The sequence below is a fragment of the Sminthopsis crassicaudata genome, chromosome X (genome assembly GCF_048593235.1).
Source record: "Sminthopsis crassicaudata isolate SCR6 chromosome X, ASM4859323v1, whole genome shotgun sequence".
NCBI classification, from domain to species: Eukaryota; Metazoa; Chordata; class Mammalia; order Dasyuromorphia; family Dasyuridae; genus Sminthopsis; species Sminthopsis crassicaudata.
In genome coordinates this window covers 1073107-1100928 of record NC_133623.1, presented here as the reverse complement: position 1 = coordinate 1100928, position 27822 = coordinate 1073107, and the positions used below count along the sequence as shown (strand labels likewise).

At 49.1% G+C, this 27822-nt stretch overlaps 1 protein-coding gene and 1 pseudogene across 1 annotated transcript; one reads left to right on the top strand and one right to left on the bottom strand.

Moving 5' to 3' along the window:
* The first annotated feature begins 353 nt into the window (after positions 1-353).
* PPP1R3F (protein phosphatase 1 regulatory subunit 3F) lies at positions 354-24072 on the top strand. Its single transcript, XM_074278233.1, has 4 exons — positions 354-1408; positions 15841-15896; positions 16482-16564; positions 19625-24072. Exons 1-4 carry the CDS (start codon positions 483-485, stop codon positions 20705-20707), a joined length of 2148 nt encoding a protein of 715 aa, XP_074134334.1. The 5' UTR covers positions 354-482; the 3' UTR covers positions 20708-24072.
* Positions 20712-26942, bottom strand: LOC141548622 (large ribosomal subunit protein eL6 pseudogene; annotated as a pseudogene).
* Between the last annotated feature and the right edge of the window lie 880 nt (positions 26943-27822).

Below are 27822 nucleotides of genomic sequence, written 5' to 3'. Positions count from 1 at the left end.
TCCTTCCCCACGTGCCTGTTTTCTCGACCTGCGCGGACGTCTGAGGTGGGGGGCGGGGGGCGGGCCGCCGACTCCTCCCTGTTTCCGTCCCTCTCCTTTCCCCGCTCCTCCCCGTCCCACTCCCCTCCTCTCTCCTCCTCCCCCTCCCTTCTCTCGAGCCGCAGCCCCCTAGTTCCGACTCCTCGCGCTACTTTCTCCCATTGGCCCCATACCCCATTCCGTCAGCCCCCGCGCGCCCCGCACCAGCCTCCCCTTCGCATCTGGCGCCTTCCATTGGTCCGCCGTGCTCACTTGCCCGCCCTCCGTCGCCTGCCATTGGCCGCGTCCTCCTCTCTTCTGCGCTTCCCCGGCGGCCTCGGGCTCCGGCTCCGCACGGGCTCCAGCCTCGGGTCCCGGGCGGACGAAGGTCCGGGTGGCTCCAGACGCGGCCGCGGGCCCCGCTTTGGCTCTGAGGCTTCGGGCTGTCCGGCCCCGCCGACGCCATGGCCCGAGCTGCCCCGCGGGGAGAGCCCCCGAGCGGGGCAGGGCTGGCCCTGGAGTCTGGGCCGCCGGCTCCCGTGGCCGCCGCCGGTCGAGCCCCAGGGCCCGGCGCTGAGGAGCTGGGTGAGCGGGAGGAGGGGCCGGGCCGGGCTCAGGCCCCGCAGCTGCGGCCCTCGGGGGGACCCCGGCGCGTGCTCTTCGCAGACGAGGCCCTGGGACTACCCCTGGCCCAGCTGAGGCGCTACCAGCCCTGGGGCTGCGCGGGGCTCGGGGGAGGGCCGGATGAGGACGAGGACGAGTCTCCTCCGGAGCTGGGTCTGAGCGGGAGCCCCCCCGGAGCGGGGCCCGGGCCTCCCTTCTATCTGCTGCCCGGCTTCGTGCTGCCCCCAGCCCCGGGCAGGCTGGAGCGCCTTCGGGGCTCCATGGTGGAGCTGGAGGACCTGCTGCCCCCAGAGGATCCCGGGATGCCGGGCAGGGCGCCGGTTCTGCGAGGCCTGATCCGAGTCCTCAACCTCTCTTACCACAAGGCCGTGCACGTGCGGGCTACCCACGACGGCTGGCTGACCTTCCAAGACCACCCTGCCCACTATGTCCCGGGGGGGAGCAGCTCCCCCGAGGACGGGGGGCAGACTGACCGCTTCGCCTTCCAGCTGCCCTTCGAACCCCCTAGTGTGGGTGCCCAGGTGCAGGATGGGGCCCGTATTGACTTCGTGGTAAGGTACCAGACGCCCGAGGCCACCTATTGGGCCAACAATCAGGGCAAGAACTATACCGTGGTGCTGAAGGAGACGGCGGGCCGGGCCAAGGGGCCGGGCCTCCTCGGGCCTCCCGTGCCCCTGTTGCATTCCCCTCCGCCCCCAACGAAGCACCTTTTTTGGGAGGTTGAGACGAAACAGCTGAAGAGCTGTATGAAACCTGTCAGACACAGGTAACGTCTGCTCCAGTGTCCACCCCCTGCTTCTGACCCCCTCCTCTTCTATCTGGGTGGGGGGGGGGTGAGCTCTGGGAAAACCGTTGAGAATTCTGAGGCAGCTGTGGCCCTATTGTCCACCCCCACCCCCATTAAAAGGGAGGATGTTTGAGTAAGTGGATGGAATGCTGGCCTTTTGGCACTTAGCAGTTCTTAACAAGTCTCTTAGTCTTTCAGTTGCCTCTGTTTCCTCACCTGTGACATGGGGACTGATAATAACGCCCGCCTCCAAGGGTGGCAAGGATCTAATGAGGTAATATCTGTGAAGCGTCGGCAAGTCGCAAAACTGTTTAAATACTGCTGCTGATTGTTACTGTGATAGCTTCAGTTGCTACCTCGAACTGCCTGTTTGAGCTGGGCCAAAGTCAGGTCCCGGTCCAAACAGCCAAGATCTGAGCAGAACTTCTGGGGAGGGACAGCGATGGGATGTTTGTTTGTCTGGTAAGATTTAGAATGCTCGGGTACTTATCCTGTCACACCCCCCTGTACCACCAGCAAGACTCCCAGCTGGAGAGTTCCGGGAGCTGTTGGCTGTGGTGGGATTTGGGGCAGCCCCTCACCTCCTGGGGGGGCCTCAGTCAGCCCGCCTCCTCTTCTGAGCTTCTTTCTCGCTTCCTTTTAAGACTCATAATTCTGCTACTATGTCTAGCCTCTCGCCAGGAATGTCAGGAAGGCCCTAGACCGAGGCAGAACTCAAGAGAAGCAGGCCCCGTGCCAATTTTCTCTTGGATTACATGTAGCGATAGCGGCCGGTGGTAAAATGTCTTGTCTCGGTAACGGCTGAGAAAACCAGCCTTGATGAACGTGTTTTTGAGCTTTTATCGGTCATTGTGACCAATCCCAGCACCAAGTGCTGCTTTATGGTAGAGTGGTACAGAGGATCGTCTTTCACTGGCCGACGCTGGGATTTAGGCCCACTTGTGGACGAGCCCATGCCCAGTCCTGTACTCGAGGCCTTGCCTTCTCTGGGGTATGAATGGGCAGCATATCACGGTCAGTACGTGCCAGGCCCACACATTTGAGAACGAACCCACGCAGCTCACCGGCTTCCATTGGGACATTTGTTCTTTTGTAATGTGCCGGGCAGAGTGCTGTAGTGGCTAGAGTCCCGGCCTGAGAGGCAGAACGCCCTGGGTTCTGCTGGTTCTGTGACTAGGGAGGTTGTTTAGCTGTCTTGGCAGGCAGTATCAGACTTGAATACAAAGGGATCACTATTGGCTGCACGTTGACTTTGTTTCATATTAATATATTTTTAATTGATTTCGTTCAACAATTCCCATGGATATTGCACCCTGGTTCCCTGTTGCTTGAATTCACAGCAACTGTAAATTACTTAGAACGGCTGGACCGAGTGAAACAGATTTCCTCATTGGCTGGAGGACATGTCCTCTCAGTGACAAAGTCACTAGTCTGGTTCTCCCTCTCCGCCCTCCAAAAAAAAAGTGCTTTGTACCGAGATACCAACCAGTTCTGGCTCCCCCCCCAGGATACTCTGAGGATGTCATATATGCAGAGATAACTAGTCAAACCAACGTTGAGACCTTAGGGAGCAGAGTGAAGATGGGACAGCGGAATGCTGTATATTCTGAGGGGCCTCAGACAAGGGGAGGGGAGGGCAGCTTTTAAGGGGCTGACCAGGAGGAAGGTGTTGAGACCAGAAAATGCTTCTGTCATATTGGGGTCGGCCTGCCTGTCTAGTGTGGTTACCATGTCCTGGGCCCTTGCCAGAATGCTTTTCAAAAGTGGAACCCAGAAGTCCAATAACTTAAGTTCTTGTCTCCTAGGGAAACCTTAGGCAGATTCCTTCTTTGTCTTTTTCCCCAGCCTTAAAATGGGGGTGACCGATTTTGTAGTGTCAGGGCCACCTGCACGAGCTCTCTTCATTCCTCAGCCCTAACGTAATGAAAGGCACTGAAAGATGGGAGCCTTTGCGGGCAGGGGTGAGCTCAGATGAGGCACTTAGGACACAGCAGAGTTGGATTTGGCATCAGAAACTCCTGGGTTCCAGCCTGAGAAGCTGCAGCCAATCTTTCCCAGCCCATAGAGCCTCCTCTCCTCCTCCTCATGTGAAGAAATTGTCCTAGATGACCTTGACAAGCCCTTTTTCAGTTCCCAATTGTTTTCTAAAGGGACGGGGGTGAGAAGAAAAGGGAGAATAGCCAGCTCAGACCAGTGCAGTCCAGCACTTGAGCACACCCTCAGAGCCTGTTGCGCTCCTTTCGGCTCAGGCCGGTGCCCAGTCGGGTCAGCTCTTAGAGCCGGGTGGCAGTTTCGGGAGTCCGTGAGTATTAGAAAGCCAGCCTGTTATAGCCTCGTTTGTTTCACTGAGTCAACGTGTACTTTGGAGCCCTTTGACACTGGATCTGGGAGACAGAGCTGGGTCGGAGTTGGAGTCTGGACCCAAGCTGTGCCAGCCTTTTGAAGGCTTCTTCCAGCTCTCACATGCTGAGCCATGTCTGCTTCTGTGCTAAGCCCTGACCTCCCTTCTGTAAAAACTTTGCAGGGACTCAGTTTGCTTCCTGGTGCCATCTTGTTAGCCCCAGGTCATGCCCACAAGGGAGCTGAGAGAATGACTGCTCAGGGACTGCCCTTTGACTAGGAGGATGGGATGCAGGTAGTTCGGCCCAGTTAATTGATGACCAACGGGGAAAGGGAGGAGACTCGGTTTGATACAGTATCCAGTAAAAATCAACGCTGGTACTTGTCCAGTCCTTGATCCTCACCCTTGGAGGTAGGTGTGATTTTACAAATGAGGAGACGATCACACAGCCAGGAAGTTTGAGGCAGCATTGGTGCCCGGGCTCAGTGGGCCCTGTCTGCTGGCTCACCTAGCCGAGCATCCTCAGTGAAGCCGCCACCCTTCTCCCTGATGCTTCGGGGTGTCTTCCCGTCGGCCTCATCCTGTTACATGCGTGGGGGCTCCCCTGAGCCCAGGCCTTTGCCACTGCTGTTCCCTAAACTGTCTCTTGGATTCCTAGTCATCCTTTAAAGCCTCCTCCCCAGCTCAGTGACCCAAGGAGTGCTTTGTTCTGGACCACTCCAGTGCACTTAATTAAAACATATCGTGTAGTCCAGTGCCCTGTGTCCCCCCCCCCACACACACACACACAGTGTTAGGAGTTTGTTGAAGTGGGATGGGTGGCTTAATCTTATCTCAATTCTGTACTCAGTACTTATTCACTGTTAACCAAATATTGGTTATATACTTGACCCCTGAATACTTTAAGATGTCAAACGGCCCAAACTCCATCTAAATCTTGAATGAGAGGAACGAGCGCTGTGTATGTTGGGGGAAAGCGGGGAAGGCTTCCTAGGGGGCCCCAGCTTTGAGCCAGATCCTGGAACAGGAAGATTGCAGTTGGGAAAGGAAAGGGCTTCTGTTGTGGCTGGGGAAGAAGGATCACGCTCAATCCTCTTGACCACAGAGGTCAGACTGAGGAATAACCAAGATGGCTGAGCTCTCTCTCTGTGCAATGGGCCACTTTGGGAGGCCTTGGGCCCCCAAGCTTCTCAAGTAGATGCTCAGTCACCACGTGCTGGGGCTGCCCGTTGAGGTGCAGGTCAGGAGGGCTTAGCTTCTTGTGATGGAAATGTGAAGGGGGGCATTCGGACGTGAGCTGCCGCTGAACGTGGGAGTTGGCCAAAAAGAGCTTTGTTTTAGCATGAGATTCCAGTAGGAGGAACCCCCATTTCTAGAGCACTTTAGTTGCCCAGAAAGGCCTGCAATTATCTCTCAAATGGCGATAATGGGGAAGAGAAACCCCCAACCCCAGAGGAAGTGTCAGAGCTGGCGTCTCTCTCAGCACAAGCGTGGTGCAGCTTGGACGCTAGGACTTCTAGGAGGCGGTGGCCCCCAAGCTGACCTCACCGGGGTGGGGGTAGAGAAACGGCCTCTGTCTTTGCTGTCCTGGGGCGGCCCTTCCATTGGAACTCGGGGGCCTGGCTTTTCAGTTTTGAGGCAGGCTGTGGAAGGAACTCTAGTATCACCTAGGTAAGACCAAGTGCCCTTCCACCCACTAGGGATCATGATTCATGATCTGGAATTAGAGCGGTTCTGGGATGTTACGGTGTAGGCCGTGGTCCACTCACCAGGAGCAGAGGATGCAGACGCGTGGGCAGACAGGGCCTCCAGGGCCTCCAGCAGCTACCATAGGCCTTTGGATGTGAGGTGGTGGGGGCCGTGCTCCATGGAGAAGGAGGAGGTGTATCACAGAGATTCTGCAGAGTTAGTTGGGTGGCAACACCCTGGATATGGAGGCTGAAGAAGAATGGAGTCCAGGATGAGGCTGACTTGTCAGTGTGGAGGATAGCAGCACCCTGTGTAGAGAGAGGGGAGGGTTAAGGTTGGCAAACACACTGAGCTGTGACTCCAGTATTGTGAGACCGCTGGTAGTCTTCAAAAACAAAGGGCAGGGGTAACTAGGTGGCACAGTGGGTACAGCTCCAACCCTGGAGTGAGCAGGAAGGAGTTCAAATCCAGCCTCAGACATTTAACACTAACTAGCTGTGTGACCCTGGGCAAGTTACTTGACACCCTGATTGCCTCAGCAAAAAAGCAAAAAAAAAAAAAAAAAAAGACAAATAACAGCCAGAAAGTTAGGAGGTGGGGAGGGCTGGGGGGAAGGGAGTTGCAGATGCTTCCTGGCCATCCGGGTCCAGGTGTCGGAGAGGCCGGGGCAGGAAAGGGGGATCTGGGAATCGGTCCTCAGTGTGGAGACAGATGGGCATTCGATCCACAGGGAGCTCGGGGACTCGGGGGCTAGAGGGGGAAGAGAGGGAAGGGGAGAATCAGGGAGGAAGAGGCTGTATCCAGGATGTACCTATGAGAATGTGTGAGTGTTTGTGTGTGTCTGGTGTGTTTGTGTCTTAAGTGAATGTGTATAGGGAGTAAATATACACATGTGTGTGTACGTGAGTGTGTTTTTCTGAATGTGTATAGGGAATAAATATATACACGTGTGTGTATGTATCTAGAGAATGTGTGTGTTTGTGTGGTGTATGTTTTTGTGTGTGAATGTTTGTGTCTTAAGTGAATGTGTATAGGGAATAAATATACACACTTGTGTGTATGTATCTGACAATGTGTTTGTGTGTGTCTGGTGTGCTTGTGAGTTTTTGTGCGTTTGTGTCTTAAGTGAATGTGTATAGAGAATATACACACTTATGTATATATCTATAAAAATGTGTGTGTGTGTTTGTGTATGAGTTTTTCTGAGTAAATATATAAAGGGAATGTATATAGGGAATACACAAGCGTGTGTATGTATCTATGAGAATGTGCGAGTGTATGTGTATGGTGTATTTGTATGTGTGTTTTATGTGTTTGTGTGTCTGAATGTGTATAGGGAATAAATATACACACTTGTGTATAGGTATCTATAAGAATGTGGGTGTTTGTGTATGAGTTTTTCCGTGGTTTTCTGAGTAAATATTACAGGGAATGTGTATAAGGAACAAATATACACATGTGTGTATGTCTTATGCGAATGTGTGTGTGTGTCTGGTGTGTTTGTGAGTTTTTGTGTGTTTGTGTCTGAAGTGAATGTGTAAAGGGAATGTGTACAAGGAATAAATATATACATGTGTGTATGTGTATTATGTGAATGTGTGTGTGTGTCTGGTGTGTTTGTGTTTGTGAGTTTTTGTGTGTTTGTGTCTGAAGTGAATGTGTAAAGGGATGTGTACAGGGAATAAATATATACACGTGTGTATGTGTCTTATGTGAATGTGTGTGTGTATTTGTGTGTGTCTGGTGTGTTTGTGAGTTTTTGTGTGTTTGTGTCTGAAGTGAATGTGTAAAGGGATGTGTACAGGGAATAAATATATACACGTGTGTATGTGTCTTATGTGAATGTGTGTGTGTTTGTGTGTGTCTGGTGTGTTTGTGTTTGTGAGTTTTTGTGTGTTTGTGTCTGAAGTGAATGTGTAAAGGGAATGTGTACAGGGAATAAATATATACACGTGTGTATGTGTCTTATGTGAATGTGTGTGTGTTTGTGTGTGTCTGGTGTGTTTGTGTTTGTGAGTTTTTGTGTGTTTGTGTCTGAAGTGAATGTGTAAAGGGAATGTGTACAGGGAATAAATATATACACGTGTGTATGTGTCTTATGTGAATGTGTGTGTGTTTGTGTGTGTCTGGTGTGTTTGTGTTTGTGAGTTTTTGTGTGTTTGTGTCTGAAGTGAATGTGTACAGGGAATAAATATATACACGTGTGTATGTGTCTTATGTGAATGTGTTTGTGTGTGTCTGGTGTGTTTGTGTTTGTGAGTTTTTGTGTGTTTGTGTCTGAAGTGAATGTGTAAAGGGAATGTGTACAGGGAATAAATATACACATATGTGTATGTGTCTTATGTGACTGTGTGTGTGTTTGTGTGTCTGGTGTGTTTGTGAGTTTTTGTGTGTTTGTGTCTGAAGTGAATGTGTAAAGGGATGTGTACAGGGAATAAATATATACACGTGTGTATGTGTCTTATGTGACTCTGTGTGTGTGTGTGTCTGGTGTGTTTGTGAGTTTTTGTGTGTTTGTGTCTGAAGTGAATGTGTAAAGGGATGTGTACAGGGAATAAATATATACACGTGTGTATGTGTCTTATGTGAATGTGTGTGTGTATTTGTGTGTGTCTGGTGTGTTTGTGTTTGTGAGTTTTTGTGTGTTTGTGTCTGAAGTGAATGTGTACAGGGAATAAATATATACACGTGTGTATGTGTCTTATGTGAATGTGTGTGTGTGTGTGTCTGGTGTGTTTGTGTTTGTGAGTTTTTGTGTGTTTGTGTCTGAAGTGAATGTGTACAGGGAATAAATATATACACGTGTGAATGTGTTTGTGTCTGGTGTGTTTGTGTTTGTGAGTTTTTGTGTGTTTGTGTCTGAAGTGATTGTGTAAAGGGAATGTGTACAGGGAATATACACACGTGTGTATGTGTCTTATGCAAATGTGTATTTGTGTATGTGGTGTGTTTGTGAGTTTTTGTGTGTTTGTGTCTTAAGTGAATGTGTAAAGGGAATAAATATACGCACGTGTGTATGTGTCTTATGTGAATGTGTGTGTGTGTTTGTGTGTCGTTTGTGTTTGTGAGTTTTTGTGTGTTTGTGTCTGAAGTGAATGTGTAAAGGGAATGTGTACAGGGAATAAATATACACATGTGTGTATGTGTCTTATGTGACTGTGTGTGTGTTTGTGTGTCTGGTGTGTTTGTGAGTTTTTGTGTGTTTGTGTCTTAAGTGAATATGTATAGGGAATAAATATACACACTTGTGTATAGGTATCTATAAGAATGTGGGTGTTTGTGTATGAGTTTTTGCGTGTTTTTTGAGTAAATATGTACAGGGAATGTGGATAAGGGATAAATATACACACGTGTGTATGTGTCTTATGCAAATGTGTGTGTTGTGAGTTTGTGTCTTAAGTGAATGTGTACAGGGAATAAACATACACATGTGTGTATATGTCATGTGAATGTGTGTGTTTGTGTATGTGGTGTGTTTGTGACTTTCTGTGTGTTTGTGTTTTAAGGGAATGTGTATAGGGAATAAATATACACACATACGTATGTGTCCACGAGAATGTGTGTGTGTGGGTGGTGTGTTTGTGAGTTTTTGTGTGTTTGTGTCTTAAGTGAATGTGTAAAGGGAATGTGTACAGGGAATAAATATACACATGTGTGTATGTCTTGTGTGAATGTGTGTGTGTGTGTCTGGTGTGTTTGTATGTTTGTGTATAAGGAAATATGTAAAGGAAATGTATATAGGGAATAAATATATACAAGTGGGTGTATGTCTGAGAATGTGTGTGTGGGGGGGTCTGTTTTGTGTTTGTGTATGAGTTTTTGTGTGTGTATATGCTTGTGTCTAAGTGAATGTGTATAGGGAATAAATATATACATGTGTGTATCTGAGTGTGTGTATGTGTTTTTGTGTGTGTGTCTGGTGTGTCTGTGTATGTGTGTCTAAGTGAACATAAAAGGAATGTGTATAGGGAATATACACACTTGTGTGTATGTATCTGAGAATGTGTGTATATATATCTGGTGTGTTGAGTTTTTGTATGTTTGTGGGTATGTTTTATCTAAGTGAATGTGTAAAGGGAATAAATATACACACGTGTGTGTACATGTCTATGAGAATGTGTTGTGTATGTCTGGTGTATTTGTGTATGAGTTTTTGTGTATATGTGTCTTAAGTGAGTGTGTGAAGAATGTGTATAGAGAATAAATATACACATGTATGTGTTTTGTGTGGAGGGGTGTCTGGTGTATTTGTGTGGGTGTAAGTTTTTGTGTATGTCTGGTGTTTGTGTGTTTTTATGTGTGTGTATAATTTGTATGAATTTGTTTTGTGTATTTTGTGTGTGGTATGTTTGTGTAACTTGTGTGTGGTGTGTTTGTGTGTGAATTTGTGATGCGTGTGTTTGTGGGTGTGGGTGTGTGTCTGGTGTGTATATAGGTGTGTTTGTAGGTAGTGTATGGTAAGTGTGTTTGTATTTGTGTGTGCCTGGTGTGTTTGTGGGTGTGAGTTTGTGTGTGGATGGTGTTTGTGTAGTGTTTGTGTATATGTAATTTTGTGTGGTGTGTTTGTGAGTTTGTGGGTGTGAGTTTGTGAGTATATGTAATTTTTGTGTGGTGTTTGAATGTGTTTTCTGTGTTTGTGAGTTTGTGTGTGTATGTGAAAGTATGTTATGGAATTTTTGTGTTGTTTGTGTTTTCGGTGTGTTTGTGAGTTTGGGTGTGTGAGAGTTTGTGAGTGTATGTGTGTGTGTGTGTGTGTGTGTGTGTGTGTGTGTGTGTGTGTGTGTTATTCCTTATTCTTTATTAGGGGAAACAGAGGAAACATTTTATTTTGACAAGGAAAACTTCCTAATAAACAGTAAAGTCTCCTACAAAGGAGGTGGAGTAGCCAGATGCCCTGGAGGCAGAAGGGCCTGAGTTCAAATTCAACCTCAGACTTCACACTTCACAACTGTGTGACCCTGGGCAAAAAAATTTAAAAGGAGGGCCCTGCTGGTGTTGGGTTTGGGCTCAGGCTCAGGAAGACCTGAGGGTTCCTAGGTAAGTCATTATAGTCTCTGCCTGTTTCATCCACTATAAAATGAGGATATTAAAAACTCCCAATATCCCAGGGTTGCAGTGAGGGCTGACCAAGCTAACAGCTGTGAAGGGCTATACCTACACGCACACGTTCCCCTCTTGCTGTACTGGCCTCCCCAAAGCCTCCCATTTGTTACCAGAACTTGGAAAAGCTGGCTTGGGCTGTTGAACAGGCCCTGGTCTGGTGTGCTTTCTATGTCAGTGTGCGTTGTCCTCTATGTCTCCCAGCTCTTGGGCCCTCTTCCTTCCTTCTCTCAATTTTATTTTTCCAAACACATGTAAAGAGAGTTTTCAACATTGACCTTTGCAAAATCTTGCGTCCCAAATTTGCGTCCCTCCCTCCCCACAACAGCAACGATTCGATAGAGTTATACATGACTTGTAACAGCAAACACCACCAAAATTGGTTGTTGGGAGTCCGTTGTACTCCTGTTAAGCTTCTAGAGGCCTAAAATCCCATACCAAAAAGCCACAGAGATTGTCACCAAAATTCTGAGCTTTACTGTGGTTGTTAACTCGACCACAGAGGGGGGGAAAAAGGAACCAAAAAGCACCCGGTGCTCCAGGACGGCAGAGGAAGAAAAATGGTGGCTCTTCTTTCCAAGGGCGGATTCAGATTTTCCCAAGTTGCCTGCAGGGTTGTCCAGCATTCAATCACCAGGTTAGCTCTTTCACAGCCCATAGGCCCAGAGATTGGCAGCAGAAACGCCTGCTGGGTCATAGGCTGTGCTCCTCAGGAGATGTCCCCTCAGGGACTTTGAGTAATCATTCACCGAAGCGGATAAGAGAGGGTCTGGTCTGCCTGCTCTCCATCCTTCCCCATCCACCCATGAAATATCATCTTACAGAATGTTTACAAATATAAAAGACTACTTCTCAAAACCATTTAGGACAGGGTCTGACACCCGGTAGGTCCTGTAGAGGTGCTTTTCCCTTCCCCCATCCTCAGAGGATGGCTTGCTGACCTGGCTGTCCAGGGCCCTCAGCCACCTCTCCACTTCCTGTCTAACCCACCGGCCTCCAGTGCTGTGCGCAGTGCCTGGTGCACAGTACCTGGTGCGCAGTAGGGGGTTAGGCAGTGCTTCTTGCCTTCTCTTGAGTTGCCCCCCACAATGGAGGAGTGGGGGTTCCCCCCAGGCCTTTTCATGTAACCGAATTTTCTCTTGTCGTCTTCTGTGAGCTGCTTTGCTTGCCTTGCCTTGCCCGGGCATCTCAAAAGCAACGTGACCTGCCGGCACCCAGAAGACTCTTGGAGGAAACAGCGGAGACCGGATTCTTCAGTGTGGCTGTGTTTCTGTTTCATTGTTGTTTTTTCCATGGCCTTTTAGAAGCTGTCACATCTGGCTCTCTTCCCTTTCAAGTGAAAGCTCTGTGGTTGCCTCTTTCTTGTCTCTTCCTACTGTCTAGGAGCTGGGTCAAACCATCTCCTAAGTCACCCCAGTTTACTTTTGATTCACCTTTTCTCCTTCTGCCCCCTCATCTCTGGACTGCCAGGTTTTCCCCTCTTGCCTGCTAGAAATGATCTTCAGACGGCTGTTAGAGCTGCTTGAGTTTTCCATAATTAAGGGACTAGGTTGCAAGGAGAAAACTGATCTGACTCTTTAATCAGTCAACGGACAAGCATTTCTGCAACCTTTCCCATGGGCCACACTAGTGTCGTCAAAGAAACAGACTGGGCCAAAGCAGTCTGGGGCAGAGTTGGTGAGAACCTGGGAAGCCTTTGACCTGCGCTTGGAAAGAAGCTAAGGCTTCCAAGAGGCCGTGAGGGGCGGGGGTACTTTGCAAAGGAAGCAGAAGGCAGTCTGGAGAGAGAGGAGGAGGGATTCCAGACTGAGGGGTCAGAACTGCTAGACCAGGGAGTTTGGATTTGGATTCTCAAACCCAGTAGACTTTATTGAACAGGAGCACGTGACATGGGTTGGTACCACTTTCCAAATGCTCCAAACAAAGCCGTCATCCTATTAGCATTTATTTAAGCACTTAACTGCGTAGCAGGCCCCGTGTTAAATGCTGGGAGAGGGAGAAACCACAGCTAGTCCCCCTCAAAGGAGCTCACAGTAAGATGGGGGAGCCAACAAGCAGGCAGCTACGTACAGATGGGGAAAACTGGAGTGAATCAGCAGAGGAAGACACTAATATTAAGAATGAGTGGGAATGAATCCCTGTAGAAGACGGGATTTTGAGTTGGAACTTGAAGGAAGCCAGGGAGGGCCCGAGGAGGAGATGAGGGAGACCATTCCGGCCAGTGAAGATACCTGCAGTCGGGGAGAGATGGACGAGTTTAAGGAACGGCCAGAGGCCCGAGTCATTAGATGGAAGAGTAGCTGTTTATGAGAAACAGTAGGAAGGGGCCACGTTGGGAGAAAGCCCCAGAATTTTATATTTGGCCCTAGAGGCAAAAGAGAGCACACACAGAAGGCTCATTCACCCTGACTTTTTGAACTCGGGGTTTGAGAAAATGAAAGACATTTTCTAGACATGAGACCGAAACTACCAGTCCGGTGGCTTTGCCAAGTAAGACGGCCTTCTCTTATTCATCTACATCCAGCCATATAACTATTGCCATCTTTCTTTTTTTCTCTCCTCAGTTCAGCCACATGACCTTGGCCTAGTGGCTTCAGTAGTCACCTGTGAGATGGGGACTAGAAATCGGGTCATCCTGGGGTCCTGGAGCTCCTTTCACTGCCTCAGTTTCATCACTTCAATCAGGAACTTGCCGTCTGCTTGGATGTGTTCCCCATTCCATGATTCTTCTTCCAGGGTGTTGACTTTTCACCCAAAATCTCTAGGGGAAAGATGGTGGAGGGTGAGGGAGTCCTTCATACACAATCTCTCAGGCAAGGCTCTGGTCCCCAGAGGACTTGAATTTGTCCCCATTTCTGAGTATGCAGAACTGATTGATTATAGTTGTTCCTTCCCTCTTGGAACCATCTGAGAGGACATTTTGCTGGATGCTTCACGTGGAATATGATCGAGTCCCTCTGCTTGTCCCTATAGTGGAGAGGATCGAGGGCTCAGATGACCGGCCTCAGTGGAGTTACTTGATAACGGCCCCATGTCAACATGATGGGAGGAGGTCCCCAGTGAAGTCGGACCCCAGGTATCCACACTGGGGGCCAGGCTGCTATTTCACGCTCACATCCCTAACAAGGAGTACAGGTATAAACGGCCTGCTCATCAGATGTGCAGAGGTTACCCAGCTGGAATGGCGGAGGGGGGCGTCAGCACAGGGAAAGACCTTGGCAGTGTGGTATAGCAGTGTTAAACTCATAAAGGAGGGGGGGTCACCACTTCATCTCTACTGAAGGAGCCCTGCCAGCCACAGATGATTGACTTCGTTTTTAAATGTAACGTTGTCCTGTTTTTTTGGTTTATTTTGTTAAAATCTTGCCATACCTTGCCTTGGAGTGTTGTGGGCCTGTGTGCCACCTGTGTTTGACTCCTGTGGGTTTGAGAATTGAGCTGAATCTAATAAAAAGATCTGAGAGTTTTAGTAGAAATTCCCGAATAAGGTCACGTGACCTTGGCTTGCATTAGGAGAACCAGAAAGTAGTCATCCTGCCATCCTCCACCCTCATCCCAGCTCTGCTTGAATGTTGGATTCGGCTGGAGGTGCCATAGATGGAAGCCAGCATAACCAGGGGAGGGCAGCCAGCCCCGAGTCGTTCGGGGCCACATTGAGGGAAGTGGGATTGTCTAGTCTGGAGAAGACTCGGGAGTGTCATGGGGACCGAACTCTGAAGTGTCTAGAAGAGGAGCTGGGCAGGAACCAGGGGTGGGCGCAAGGGGCTGCTTCCAGGCACTCGGCCTGGCTGTTGTAGTGAAGATTTCCTTTGGTGCATGTGGCCTACGTGGCCGCGCAGGCCCCTTCCAACTTTGAAATCCTGGGATTTCGTGGTGGTCACCTGAGCATGAGGTTCGAGAAATCAAGAGACAAGTCCGCAGCTTAACCCTTCCCCTTGATTGCTATCGGGGGCTTCGGCCTGGAAAGAGTCTTTGGGGCCACTGTTTCAGACTCTTCTTTCCCTGCTGCTTGGATTGGAAAAGCTTTTGAGACTGGAAGTGCCCCGAGGGGTTTAAAGCCTTCACGTTCAAGTTGGGGCCCTGATGAAGAGCCCTGCGGTGATCCCTGAAGAGGGACCCAAATGATGGCAGATAAAACAGGCAGCCCCCAGACCTGAGCCCTTTGTCCCTGCTTCTCCAATCGCTGGAGCACTGATTTGCCAATACGCGTTCCCTTCTCTGAGGAGGTGTGGGATGAGGATGATGAGTAGGTCAAAGAGTCTCTTTAGGGTTCTGCTCTGCGGCAGTTTGCCTCAGCTACATCTTTACAGTTCTGCTCTGCGGCAGTTTGCTCCAGCCACGTCTTAATAAATCATGTTAAACAAAAACAGCAAATTATCTGAGTCTCTGAATAAAGTTCAGTCAAGAGCCTCAAGAGCGCCAGATTTGGTGGTGATGGGAAAGCAGCTAAAACCTTCCCTTTAATATTTGAGTGGGTTTTTTGTTTGGTTTTGTGGTGGTGGTGTTGTTTTTTGGGAGCAACTGGGGTTAAGTGACTTGGCCAGAGTTCCACAACTAGTGAAAGTATCTGAGGTTACATTTGAACTTGAGTCCTCCTGAGTGTAGGGCCAGTGCTCTAGCTCCTGTGCTTGGGGGTTCGGGCTTGTGTTTTGTCCTCCCTCTGCTCCTGCAGAAGAAGTGGCTTGAGGCCGGTAGCAACCGAAGCCCCCACTCCTGGCAGAGTGATAGGGAGGAGTCCTCCAAGGGTATAGAGTGGGATTGCCCTGGGGATAAAATCGTTGGCTGGTGACCTTGAAATGGCCACCATCTACACCCACTTGTTGGTCAATGACTTCATTTAGTCGGTGCCAGCCTGCTTTTTTCAGTCAGCCAGGTGTTTTCAGCATGGCCTGTCATGCAAATGATCTAATTATAAACCCAATCCTCTGAGAGGAATGAAACGGTGCCAGGTGATGGGAGCGTGGTAAATAAGCAATGTCAGGAAGGCTTCCTGGAGAAGATGGCATCTGACTTGTCTCTCAGAAGATGGGGAGGAATCTGGTGGACAGAGGGAGGCTGGCTGAGCCAACGGAGTAAGAGAGCAGAAGCCGGGTTTGAGGGGCAGAGCACAGTGGTGAGAGAGGAGAGGCCTCGAGCCTGGCAGTGCCAGTGAGGGCGTGGGTGGCCAGGTGTCTGCCTGAGCAACATCCCCGGGGTGACGATGCGGAGGGGGGAGAGGGGAGAGGAAGAGAGATCTATAAGGTGGAGAGTGTGTCCACTTCCCTCTCTCTACCTCCCACAGGCAGGCTGAGGAGGAACCCAGAAGAGAGATCGTACATGACTCTGTCTCTTCAGTGGGTAAGTGATGGGAAAGTCTGGTGACGCTTTCCCGTTGGGGGATACCCCTCATCTCCCCCTTTCGAGTTGTACACATTCACTTGGAGTCTCAGAAATCACCTAGCTGTGGAATGGGGACCCTGCCAACAGGCTGTTGGCTGCAAAAAAGATCAATTTAACCCAGCACTAGCGGGGCACACGCCCAACAGCATCTCCAAGGAAGCTGTTTGGGGGAGGAGGGGAGAGGCGACCACTGTGCTGACCTGTGCCAGGAGGTTTTCCCCTAGAGCCTCCCGATTGGAAGCTGACCGCAGGCGGTGAACGGTGGCCTCTGACGCCAAGGCAAAAGAACGGGTTGTTTCAGTGACACCCCGAGTGGCGAGGATGGATTTGAAAAGGGGGGAGGGAAAAGGCAGTCAGGCAGCCCTTGGTGGGATGGGGAGAGGGCGAATGGCTCTCCACGTGGAGCCGGCAGAGGAAGGCTGCATCCTCTCCATGTCCCATGGGTTTCTCACGCAATGACCAATTGTGACAAGAATCTGTTGACCTGGAGTCACAGAAAACGCAGCGTGACCTCTCCTCCCTCCCTTTTTCTCACTCTTGCAGAATGTTCTGATGACGGGGACAGGGGGTCAGAGAGCATATTAGTAACTCCTTTACCACTCCAACCAGGGCGGCAAATAATACAGGTAAGAGACTCAGTGGTATCCCATCTCGTTAGCTAATACACCCACAGATCCCCGGTAGATATTGGCCTGACGTTGGCCACCTTCCAGGATGCCCAGGGCTGAAAAGGGCACCCAGCTGGTCCCCATCCACCTGGAGAAACTGAATTCCCAGGCTGCTGTGTTCTCAGCTCTTCCAACAGGTCAGACCGTGAGTTTAGAAGAACAGCTGGCACGGTGTGAGGAAGAGCTGAGCAAGGACGGGATGAGCCGTCCTTGAAAGTAGGGGCTTTCTCCTTCCTAGAGATAATCAGAGGTTGTCAACAGGCCGCCCCCCCCCCCAAGCATTCCTGCTCCCGAGGGTGAGCCTTTCTGGTTTGGAGAGCTAAGGATTCTTTGAATTCTAGAATAGAGCCACACAAAGTATGTCCGAGTTCTATGACCAACAGACTTTCCTTCTTTGAAGCTTCTTCCTCTCACGCTCCTTCCGTCTGTCCCTCACGGAGACCTAGCTCCTCTTGGTGGATGCTGAATAGTTATCCTACTACTAATAGCGTGCATGGATAGCCTACTATGTGCTAAACGCTGTGCTAAGGACTTTACATATTTGAGACTCACAACTTTGGAAGGTGGGAGCTATTGTTATCCCCATTTGACAGTTGGGGAACCTGAGACAAGTGAAGTGACTTAGCTGATGTCTCATGGGGCCCTGACTGTGCCCCACACTGCAGGCAAACTGGCACAGAAGGGACACTCGGAATCCTTTTCTCTCCCTTCACTACCATTGCTCGGCAGCGTCCCCTTTGAGTCCAAATTTATTACCCACTCCTGATGACTCAGTCTTCTCCAACTCAATTCCTGCCCTTTCACCACACAAAAGGTCAGCCCCTCAGATAATCCCGTGACCTTCTCTACCTCAGCTATCTATCATCAGCCACAGTTCATTCTGAAGTGTCCCCTTCTCTGATCATTCTCTCATTCTGTCTCTTCCTAACCTGTTCTTGGTCCTCACTGTGACCTCTAGTCCCTCCAAACCTCAGTTCTTTTCTAGTTCATCACCCAATCCATGCCATATGGTGAGCCATCACACAATTCCACAGCAGCCTCCCCTCTTGATCTCCAGTCTTAGCACCGTAGATCTAGAGACATTATCAGGAGAGAGACCAATGAATTAGTCTGTAGCCTAAACCAAGACTTGCAGAGAGAGAAAACAAATCCCAAAGACTTGGAGACATGGAGCCCTACACATACAGACCTGAAGCCACACTGACAGTGTCACCATGTCTTTGGGGTGTTTTATCTCCAGCCGTAAACCAAGAGTTCAAGACCTGGCACGTGAGAGTATGACCCAAGAGACCCATGGGTAGAGAGGCCTCTAGAGCTAGAGAGTGCCGGAGAGGTAGAGACCTAGAAAGAGACACCAAACAACCCTGAGGTCTCTCAAGCCTTTGAATCACATTTTGTGGCCTAGTCATAGTTTTTACAACCTCGATCCTTACTCTGGCTTTTGCTTTCTTTATCACGAGTGCTTTTCACTGTGCCAGGTACACAGGAGGTGCCTGGTCGATGCTCGTGGCCTGACTGACCGACTACAATTCTCTCCCTCTAGACCACCAGCTTCTTTTGAGGTTTATTCAATCCCAATTTATCACTCATTAAGATTCTGCTATCCCCCACTTCCTAGGACTTATTCTACCTGTTCTTTCACACACACCCCTTCCCCGTCATCTACACTCTGAGGGTCACACCCTTGATCCTTCCATCACTTCCACGAGCAAGAATTCTGATGTCAGTTTATCTGCTAAAAAGATTTTATCATTCCATCTTCCCCTCTTCCTTGCAAAGCCAGCCTTCTGTTCTTTTCCCTCACTTGGATCACGGGTCCCACCATGCCTTGGTTCCATCCCAGGCCAATACTTACTTCCTTTTTTTCCCCTAACCTGAGCCTTTAATGAAGGAGCCCAACCCTATGTTGCCATCTTCCCAAGTCCCATGCCCCTTTATTGGGTCACAGATCTTGCCCCAGGAGATCTTAGTCTTGAGCCATTCACACTCTGCTGCCTTTGCTCCTAGTCACACTCTGTATAAAGGAAGCTAGACCAATGCACAAAACTCTGCTGAGTCTATGACAGATTTCTGTGATATAATCTCAAGTAGGCCCTAGCTACAACAAAGTAATCCTTTCATACCTCCCTCATCAACTCCTCCTACTTTGCATAGAGGCTCTTCCCAACTTCTAGATCGCTCTTCAAAGCTCCCGTGGCTCTTCTGCCCCTGCTTTTTGACTCCTTCGTTTCACTGGCAAGATTGAGACTATTGTTTTTGCCTTGAACTCCCTCTTCCTCCTTCATCTGCCATCACTCAGATGCCTTCCTACATCCCCGTCTCCCACACACGAAGAGGTGGCCCTTCTTGCCAAGGCGTTTCCCGCCCCCCTGCAATGCATCCTTGGTCTTTGCTTCTCTAGTATATTATCCCCTGCTCTGTCCTGCTCTCAGCTTCTTGCCTCCTTCTCGTCTCCCTTGATTCCATCTCTGCCCCCTCAGATGCCACTTTGTCCCACTTAACAAGAATCCATATTTTGGTAGCGCTTTTGAGACTCGTAAAAGCACAGTACACACAAGATTTCATTTGATTCTTAGAACAAGTCCCCGAGGTAAGCACTGTTATGATCATCTCTGTCCTCCAGAGGAGAAATTGCAACCAAGAAGGTTTACGGGGGCTTGCCCAGGGGGCCCAGCAGCAGCAGCAGCAGCCCAGCATCTGAGGGGCCATTTGAATCTTGTTCTTCAGGATTCCAGGTCTTGCCCATTGTCATCTTTGGGCTAGAACTGACTGGCCCCAGTAGCTGTTTCCTCGCTGTTTGCTGAGTGAACTGCATCTCCCCTCCCCTGTCTTATTAGCTGAGGTGTTGAGAGAAGGCAGACATGGGGGGTGGGCCCCCCCCAGGACCTGGCACTTAGGAGGGAATGGGATGTTTTGTAGAGAACTCGTTCCTCTCTTTTCCCTTTGTTCTTTCTCATTTCTGTCCCTCTTCTGCTATAACCCCCTTCTCTCCCCCCTCCTCATTTTCTGTGACCCCAGGTCTCGGATGCCATGGTGGCTAGTTCTTCAGAAAACAACGAATCTCACCTGTATTTGCCTGAGACCTTCCTCGAGTACCCACAGTCTCCTACCATCGAAATCCACCCTTCAGTGCCGAGTGTGATACCGGAGCAGGGAAGAACCCTGGGAGTCCCTCTGTTGGCAGCTCAGGAAGAGGGCCTGTCGGAGTCGGCGAGTCCTCTGGGTGAGCGGGTTTCTGACAACTGCCCTGGAAAGTACTCGGACTTGTTTAGATCAGATGAAGTCCAGACAGAGGACTCTGTGGACTTGGAATTAGAACAACTCTACCTCACGCACCTGAGCCGCTTAAGAGCTGCGGAGGTGGCCGAAGGGGATTCCAGGGGGGTCCGTACAACTGACCATGACCAAGATGTCTACCTGAAGTGGATGGGGCCCGAGAGGGCATTGAACAGCTCGCTGGCCAAGGAGATCACCCTCCACTATGCGATGCAGAACGTGCATGGTGTGATGGAGTTCCTGGAAGATGCCAGAGAAGACGGCAGCAGCAGTGGCTGCGATGTTGAAGAGCTGGGGACCTCCTCTGGGGCCGAGGAGGATGATGACGATGATGATGACGACGACGATGACTTTGTGGAAGGAGACACACTGCAAGAGTCCCCCCCTGGCATTATCACCGGCATGTGGCTCGCAGGACAACATCCAGGTTTCATCTTGGTCAAGGATGGGCTGAGTCAAGATCTAGAAGAGGAGGAAGTGCAACAGGGGCCTAGTCATTCGTGGTCTCACTCCTGGGAAGCCCCTGAACTGGAACCAGTGGATACAGAGAACGAATGTGATCAGCTTGATACCATCAAGGCCGAAGGGCTATCTTCCCACATCGAAGAAAACAACGATCTCTCGCCTGACAGCGACCCGGAACAGAAGCCTGCAGGCGCTGCCCAAGAGGGAGGCTCCGGGGAATTCCCAGGCCTGGCACTGCAGACAGCAGTCAGCCAGTCTCTGTGCGTGCTGGGTTTGTTGGTCTTCCTGCCTATTGTGTGGAATGCTTGCATGGCCTTTATGGGTTTGGCCTTTTATCTCTCTCTGACCTGGTTCTCTTAGGCGGCTAACGGTCTAGAAGGGGGAGAAACAATGTGAAGGCCCAGTAATAAGAATCACCGAAACTCCGTGTGGCTTCAGACTCCAGGAACCGCGTGCCCTGTGAGAAGGTTGTAGAGGAAATGGGAAAAGGCAGGCAGATTCTCAGAGATCTTAACCATCCGGGCCCCATTTGGGCCCACATACGCAGCTAGACACAGGACCACTCAAATACACACATTCACATAGATCCAGCTGAATACCCGTATACACACACACACACACACACACACACACACACACACGTGCACAACACCCAGGTATGTGGCGATTGGGGCGAGGGCAGGGAAAAGCGGCTCCCTGCCACTGTCGGGAGACCCCAGTTGGTCTCTTGCCATCCCCATGTCTCTTACTCAACGACTTCAAAGAACCACCAGGGGCTTTTTGCAGTGACTTAGGTCTCCATCTTCCCATTTCTGTGATAGTTTGGATGGCAGCTGAAAGGGCAAGTTGGACTTGGAAGTTTTTTCCTTTTTCTTAGTCTTCCAGGTGCCCAGTTTGCACCCTCATTTGGAGTTGGGGGAGAAATCCCACTTACATTAGAGCTCACTCTTCTTGCCTCTGCTCTTTGGCAATGAGCACATGGACCAGGTCCCAGGCTTAAAGACCCACGTGGGTGGTCACTTGGGACTGGCTCTGCCAACTGTTTGCCAAGGTGAGTTAGAGGCTAATTAGAGCCAGTGCTCTGGCAGACCCTGACCTTGACTTGAAGCATTTCCTCTACAATATTCTCAACCAATTGTCATCCATTCAGTGGATCAGGCCTGGTTTGGCCTTCTCCCAAATGGATGGCCTCTGGAAGATAGCTATCTGCTCTTTCTTGAGCATCCAAGGGGTCTGTTTCCACAAGCCCGGGACATCTGGAGGCAAAATTAGAATTTTATTTTACCTGAACGATTACCAAAGGGAAGCAGAGCAAATGGTGCCATGTGACATAGTGAAGGGAAAGGACCCTGTCCCTAGATTCCTCCATGAGTCCGAGGGCTGGGCCAACCCGTTGACCAATGGAAGGACAAAGGTCCTCTTCCCCTTGTGCTGAAACCTCAACTGTCTCAACTCCATGACAGTTGGCCTGAGGAACCTCGGCTTGGGATGAGCTCTAGAATAGTCTTTAAGGGATGAATCCTGATTTACTTGTTTTCCCCAGAAACGGGATACTCTTAGGCTCAGTTGGGGGCGGGGGGGGAGGTATCCAGGAAGCTAAGCGACATTGGAAGTGCATTTCCTCTGCACCCCAGAGGGTCCAGTGACAGAAGTGCTAAGGGGACCCTCGGGCTTCAGGGTACAAGAGCTAAACTGAGTTCAGTTATTTGGGGGTTGAAATGCGATGAACCACGGCAGGCTGGTCCTGCTGCTTGCACCCCGGGGACTCCCAGCTTTCACATAGAATCGGGGACATGGTTTGATTTCTTCAAAACTGACAGGAAGCGTTCACTTTCTGGTAGGAGGGAATGAAAAGAAAGAGTTCATCTTTCCTCGTAGCCCAGTTCACAGGCCTCCTGAGCAGGCTGCCTTGTCTTAGAGGGAGGGGCCCCAGCTCTTTCCCGTGGGTGACGGCCTCAACATCTCCAATCTCTTTCTTGTTTTGATGGGAAGTCTAGGACTTAGTTGTAGGTTTCAGTTTCTTCCTCAGCCTCTCTCCCAGAACTTGTCTGTTTATCTGATGAGTTATCCTTCAGTCAAGCCAGTGCACACTTATATTCCAGACACTGTGCCAAAGGCAAGGGATACAAAGGCAAAACCAAACCAAAACAAAAACCAAGCCCCTCGAAGGGGGCCCAGTTTAGTGGGGGATGCTGCATACAAACTATAATGGACAAAACAGGCTCTGGCCAGGACAGCCATGGGGAGAGAGTAGAGGGAGGGCAGCCACTAAGATTAAGGAGACCTGGGAAGAGAAACCCGGAGGGAGTGATGAGGGGGGAGAAGCTTGCCTAGGAGGTCTAATAACCTTTGCTTCAGTGCCCAGAAGAAGCTTATAAAGAGGGCGGCACCCGTCCTGCAGGGTCAACTTTTCAAGGAGTAAGAATCAAAGATGTTCTCACCTCCACTTTCAGAAAGTTCACACGTGCCCTCAGTCATGTTTGACTCCGTGACCCCATTTAGAGTGTTGTTGGCAGACACACTGGAGGGGGTTGCCATTGCCTTCTCTGGCTCTTTTTACATATGAGGAAACTGAGGTAAATAGGGTTAAGTGACGTGCCCAGGGTCACACAGCTAAGCAGTATGAGGCCAGATGAGTCTCCCTACCTTCAGGCCCAGTGGCGCTCTTAACCACTGCAGTGCCACCTTGTCACATGAGAGAGTACATCCTAAACCTGCTGCTGCAAAGGATCCTAGAGGTAAGATGTGCCCAAAGCGCCTCCTGTGCTTGCTTCCCTCTTGCTTTTCAGCCATTTAGAAACTAGCCCCAGTTCTCCACTGCTGACCAAGCCAAATAAAACTACTGATTCCTGCCCTGGAGGCCCCCACAAGCTGCTTCCCACCGGCTTATCCAGCCTCCTCGGAGGGTATTGCTCCTCTGCACTCTGTGCTTGAGCCAAATGTTTGTACTCCCCACCCCCAGGGCTTGTTCTGCTCTGTCTTCCCAGAGATCTGTCAAAGCCTAACTTTTCCAGCACCCATAGATCATATTGAGCCCTTCCTGGTTCAACTGGAAGCCCCTTAAGAACAGGACTTATTAGCCTGGTTTTTCATCTATCTAGCATAGTACCATGCATACAGTAGTGGGTTAATAAGTATCAAACTGAAGATCCCTTGAGTGTTTAATATGCTCCACTTCCCTGTTCTTCTCTGGAAGCCCATCCCAGTCTCTCCTTAGCACCTGTTTGTCCTTGGCTATCCCTCTGTGTCTCTGAGTCCATGTCCCTGTCTGTCTCCGTTTCCCTGTCTTTGTCTACTTCCCTGTCTGTTCCATCCATGGCCATGTGTCTGTCTGAAGAGGGCTCTGGATAGGGAACCTAGAGGAGATCTGGGAAGTTCCTCAGGCTTTTGCGGGTGCTTCCCAGGAGCCTCAGACTCAGACCCTTCTGTGCCTGAGATGGATGTATTGCTTGCTGCTACTCTCAAGGGGGAATGAGATCAGGAAATCGGGCCCTTGGCCCCATGCGCCTCCTTTAGCACTTTGTGAACTAGCTACAGGAAGAGTAGCAGTCAATTGATAGGTTCCTTTGGATCTGTACGAGTGAATTTCAGAGACCGGAAAATCTCCCACGCTGCCCGAGCCATGGAAAATGAGAGTCCCAGTCTCATGAGCGCCCTGTCCTCCGGCTGCCTGTGCATCCTCAGCACTGTGACTGTGTGAAAATAAATTTTCAAATCTCAGCTCCTTAGTCATGGCTGTGTGTTAGTTTGTCCTTGCCGTTCCCTTCCCCCATTCCACTTGTTTAGGAGGGCCAGGAGTTGCCCCATCCCATTTGGAGGAACGGGCAGAAGCCAAGCCAAGGAGCCACCTAGAAACTGCCGGAAATACTGAGAATGGATGTCAGAGAATGACATTGTTTCGCACAACTTCATACATATTTGACTCACTGATCCCATTTGAAGTTTTCTTGGCAAAGATCCCTTTTTTGGCTCGTGTGATAGATGGGGAAACTGAGGCAAACAAGGCTAAATGACATATCCAGGGTCATACAGGTAGGAAGTGTCAGAGACTGGACTTGAACTTGGGTAGATGAGTCTTCCTGGCCCCAGGCCCCCATGGCCCTCTTTTGCACTGCCAACTGGTCTTATCTACTGCACAGCTGACTAGCCTAGCTGCATTTTGTCCAATCCTAAAAGCAAAACAAGGCAACAGACGGGGCAGGATTCCCTTAACAATGGGATATGTTCAGAACTCTAATCTCTGAAATCCCTTCTCCTAATCTTCCTTTCCAACTTTGCCTTTTCCCTCCTCCTGGGCTTTCAAATGTGATGAAGGGGCTTGAAGGCTGGGCCCTTTGATGCCTTAAAATCCACTGGGCCTGTTCTGGGCTGTGGTCCCCGTGAAGTCCCTACTCACTTTCACAGTTACCATGGACTTAGATCATCAAAGGCCCATCATGGGATGGACTTTGGCCGAAGGAATGAAACCCCTGACGGAGAGAGGACTTGTCCAAGATCACACATTGAATTGCAAAGGGTCTCTAGGAAGAAGCAGATGTTAATTCAGTCAGGAACGTGGAAAGTACACTTCCAATGAGCTCGGTGTGATCAACAGCAGCCCCATGATAGTATTCCCAGCAGATGGCAGGGACTTTCCAGCTTTAGGCTGGTGAGATAGTATATGAAGGAGCAGCAAAAGTGTGGGGCCGCTTTTGTTGGAGCCGCTGCCATGGTGTGCTGTGGGGGTGCTGTGTGCTCCCCTCACTGCCTTCAGAGTGGAAATCTAGTCATTTGATATCATAGATGTCAGAGTTAGCAGGAAGAGAGCCTACCTGCCCGATAAACGCCAGCTCAGATCAAAACAAAGGCTGATGGGAGCTGCAGAACTGAGGGGAGTCCCTCACCTCTCCACCACTAACATATGCTCCTCTTCAGTCAAGTGGAGGAGGCACTTCCTGAGCTGAGACATGAAGGCACTTAAAGGATTCAGGAAAATGGGAAAGCTTACCTCCCCTTCTGCTCCTCCCTTACCCTACTCTACCCAGAAGTAGCTTTGTGGAAGACTGTTTAGACCAAAGACACTTTGACAACTTTGAAAGCCTTTGTAAATGTTAGAGCACTTTGAAAATCAGAGAAAACTTGTCCAACTTGAAAGGAATTGATAAATTATAAACCGAGGGAGCTTGGTCACACACAGGGTGAGCGGGGTGGAGGGGATGGAATCTATCAGTTGGAAGGATCGAGCAGGTAAAGTTAGTCAATCCGAAGTTGAAGCAAGTACTGTGCTAGGGGCTGAGGATACAGAGTCCCCCCCCCCCCTTCCATGTGAGTACAACTTGGGTTTACTTAAATCTGAAGTAATGGACAAAGAAACTACAAAGTTTACATGAACTGCTGTACATATAAAGGAGGAGAGACACAGAAGAGAGACAGCGACAGATTAATTGGGGAAGCAAAGAAAAAAATGTATGGCATTTATTATACAGGTTTTTTTTGAAATGGACATTTATTGATTTCTATTAAATCCTCTCTTATGGTCTGCTGTATACATGGCATGTTTTTTTTTCTTTTCATTTTGTATTTAAATATAAAATTTTAAAATTTACAAAAGAAAATAAAGTAGGCTAGAAGAATGAGCAAACAAAAAGAATCTCACTATAAAGAGGAATAATGGTAACAGAGATACTCAATGCCAACCCAGAAGAAAAGAATAACTCCAAAACATCTTCAAGCAAAGCTTCAAAAGAAAAAGGGAGGGAGGGAGAAAGGAAGGAAAGAAAGAAAAAGAAAGGAAAGAAAAAATACAGCTTGGGAGGAGCGAGCGACCAAATGTCCAAGGCTGCACAAAGACATGTCAAGGAAAATGAGGACTGAGAAAAGGCAACTACAAGATCATTGGTCACTCTGGAGAGAGACGTTTCAGTGGAATGATGAGGTCAGAAAGCAGACTGCAGAAGGATGATTAAAGAAGGAGAGAAGAAATGAGGCAGTGAAAGGGAGGAGAGATCTAGGATGGTAGCGTACAGTAAACTGGCTTTTGTTGTTGTCATTCCAAGATTTTAATAAGTGTTCTCTGCAAGGCATTTCAAACACTAGTCTGTGAGGATGAACTCTGCTGGAGAAAGAGAATACAGATCCCAGATAGCCATGAAGCTGAGAGATTTTCTTGATTCTGGGAAGGATCTGAGAGTCTCCTGTTTTGAGATCAGCCTTGCACTGCTCTGTAATCTTTTATTTCTCTTTTTCTGCATCAAAGACCTTGGGGTTGAGGTTTGCGGAGCCTTTTTTTTTTTTTTCCTTGAAGTAGCCGTCAGTGAGATGAGTTGAGTTTTTACATCGGAAAGGTTAATGCTGGTAGAAGCAGCAATGACAAATTTCTGATGGGTCCTTTGCAGAGGAGCACAGTTGATGGTCAGAGGTTCGGTCACCCAGAAGCACACTACTAGCCAGCTGCTTCCGGAAAACCGCTTGCACACCCCGCTGACAGCTAGTGAGAACCAGCGGCCCCTGGGCCCCACATGATGTTAGCTCGAAGTCTCCCCACATGCTGGCCGAAGAGCTTCCTGCCATAGCTTAGCAGTTTTCTAGGCACATCCTTGGTAGGGTAATAGTAATACAATCAGTTTGCAGTTGGTGTATCCTTACCGCACAGGTTTCTCCATACTCCACCTGGTTTTGAGATTGTTGAAGGAACCCTCTCTCTCTCTCTCTCTCTCTCTCTCTCTCTCTTTCAATCTGGGTTTTTTCTGCAGCGTATTTCGGCTTGTATGTGGTTCACCCGGAACACACTGCAGACTTGGAATATTTACCAATTCCTCGGGCCAGGACTGTAATGCTTTCAAGGCTTTTTCACCATCTTTTCAGCCACACCTTCCTTTTTGTTCTTTTTTCTTTGATTTTTCTTTGGTTCCTTTTGGGTTGTTTTATCCCCCATCTTGAGAGAAGGGAAAATGGCTTTTTTAATAGACAAATTTCTTTTTAATTTTTTTTGCAAAGAAATCTTTTATTTTCAATTTTATAAAAAGAAATACAAATAAATTCAAAGGATATCGATAAGCCCTGTCCACCCCATTTTCTTAACCATGTTGAGAACAATTTCTATACCGTTTATATAGCAGACTTCACTGTGGAAGTAATATTAAGATTGCCATAAATACATAACTCTGTCCCTTTTGATTATTCAGGGATGTTCAGGAAAAGAATGTATTTTGTTTATAAGAATTCAAGCCAACCTCCAATTGATAAATGGTCAAAGGAAACAGACAATTTTCAGATGAAGAAATTGAAACTATTTCCACTCATATGAAAGAGTGTTCCAAATCACTGTTGATCAGAGAAATGCAAATTAAGACCACTCTGAGATACCACTACACCCCTGTCAGATTGGCTGAGATGACAGGAACAAATAATGATGAATGTTGGAGGGGATGTGGGAAAACTGGGACACTGATGCATTGTTGGTGGAGTTGTGAAAGAATCCGGTCATTCTGGAGAGC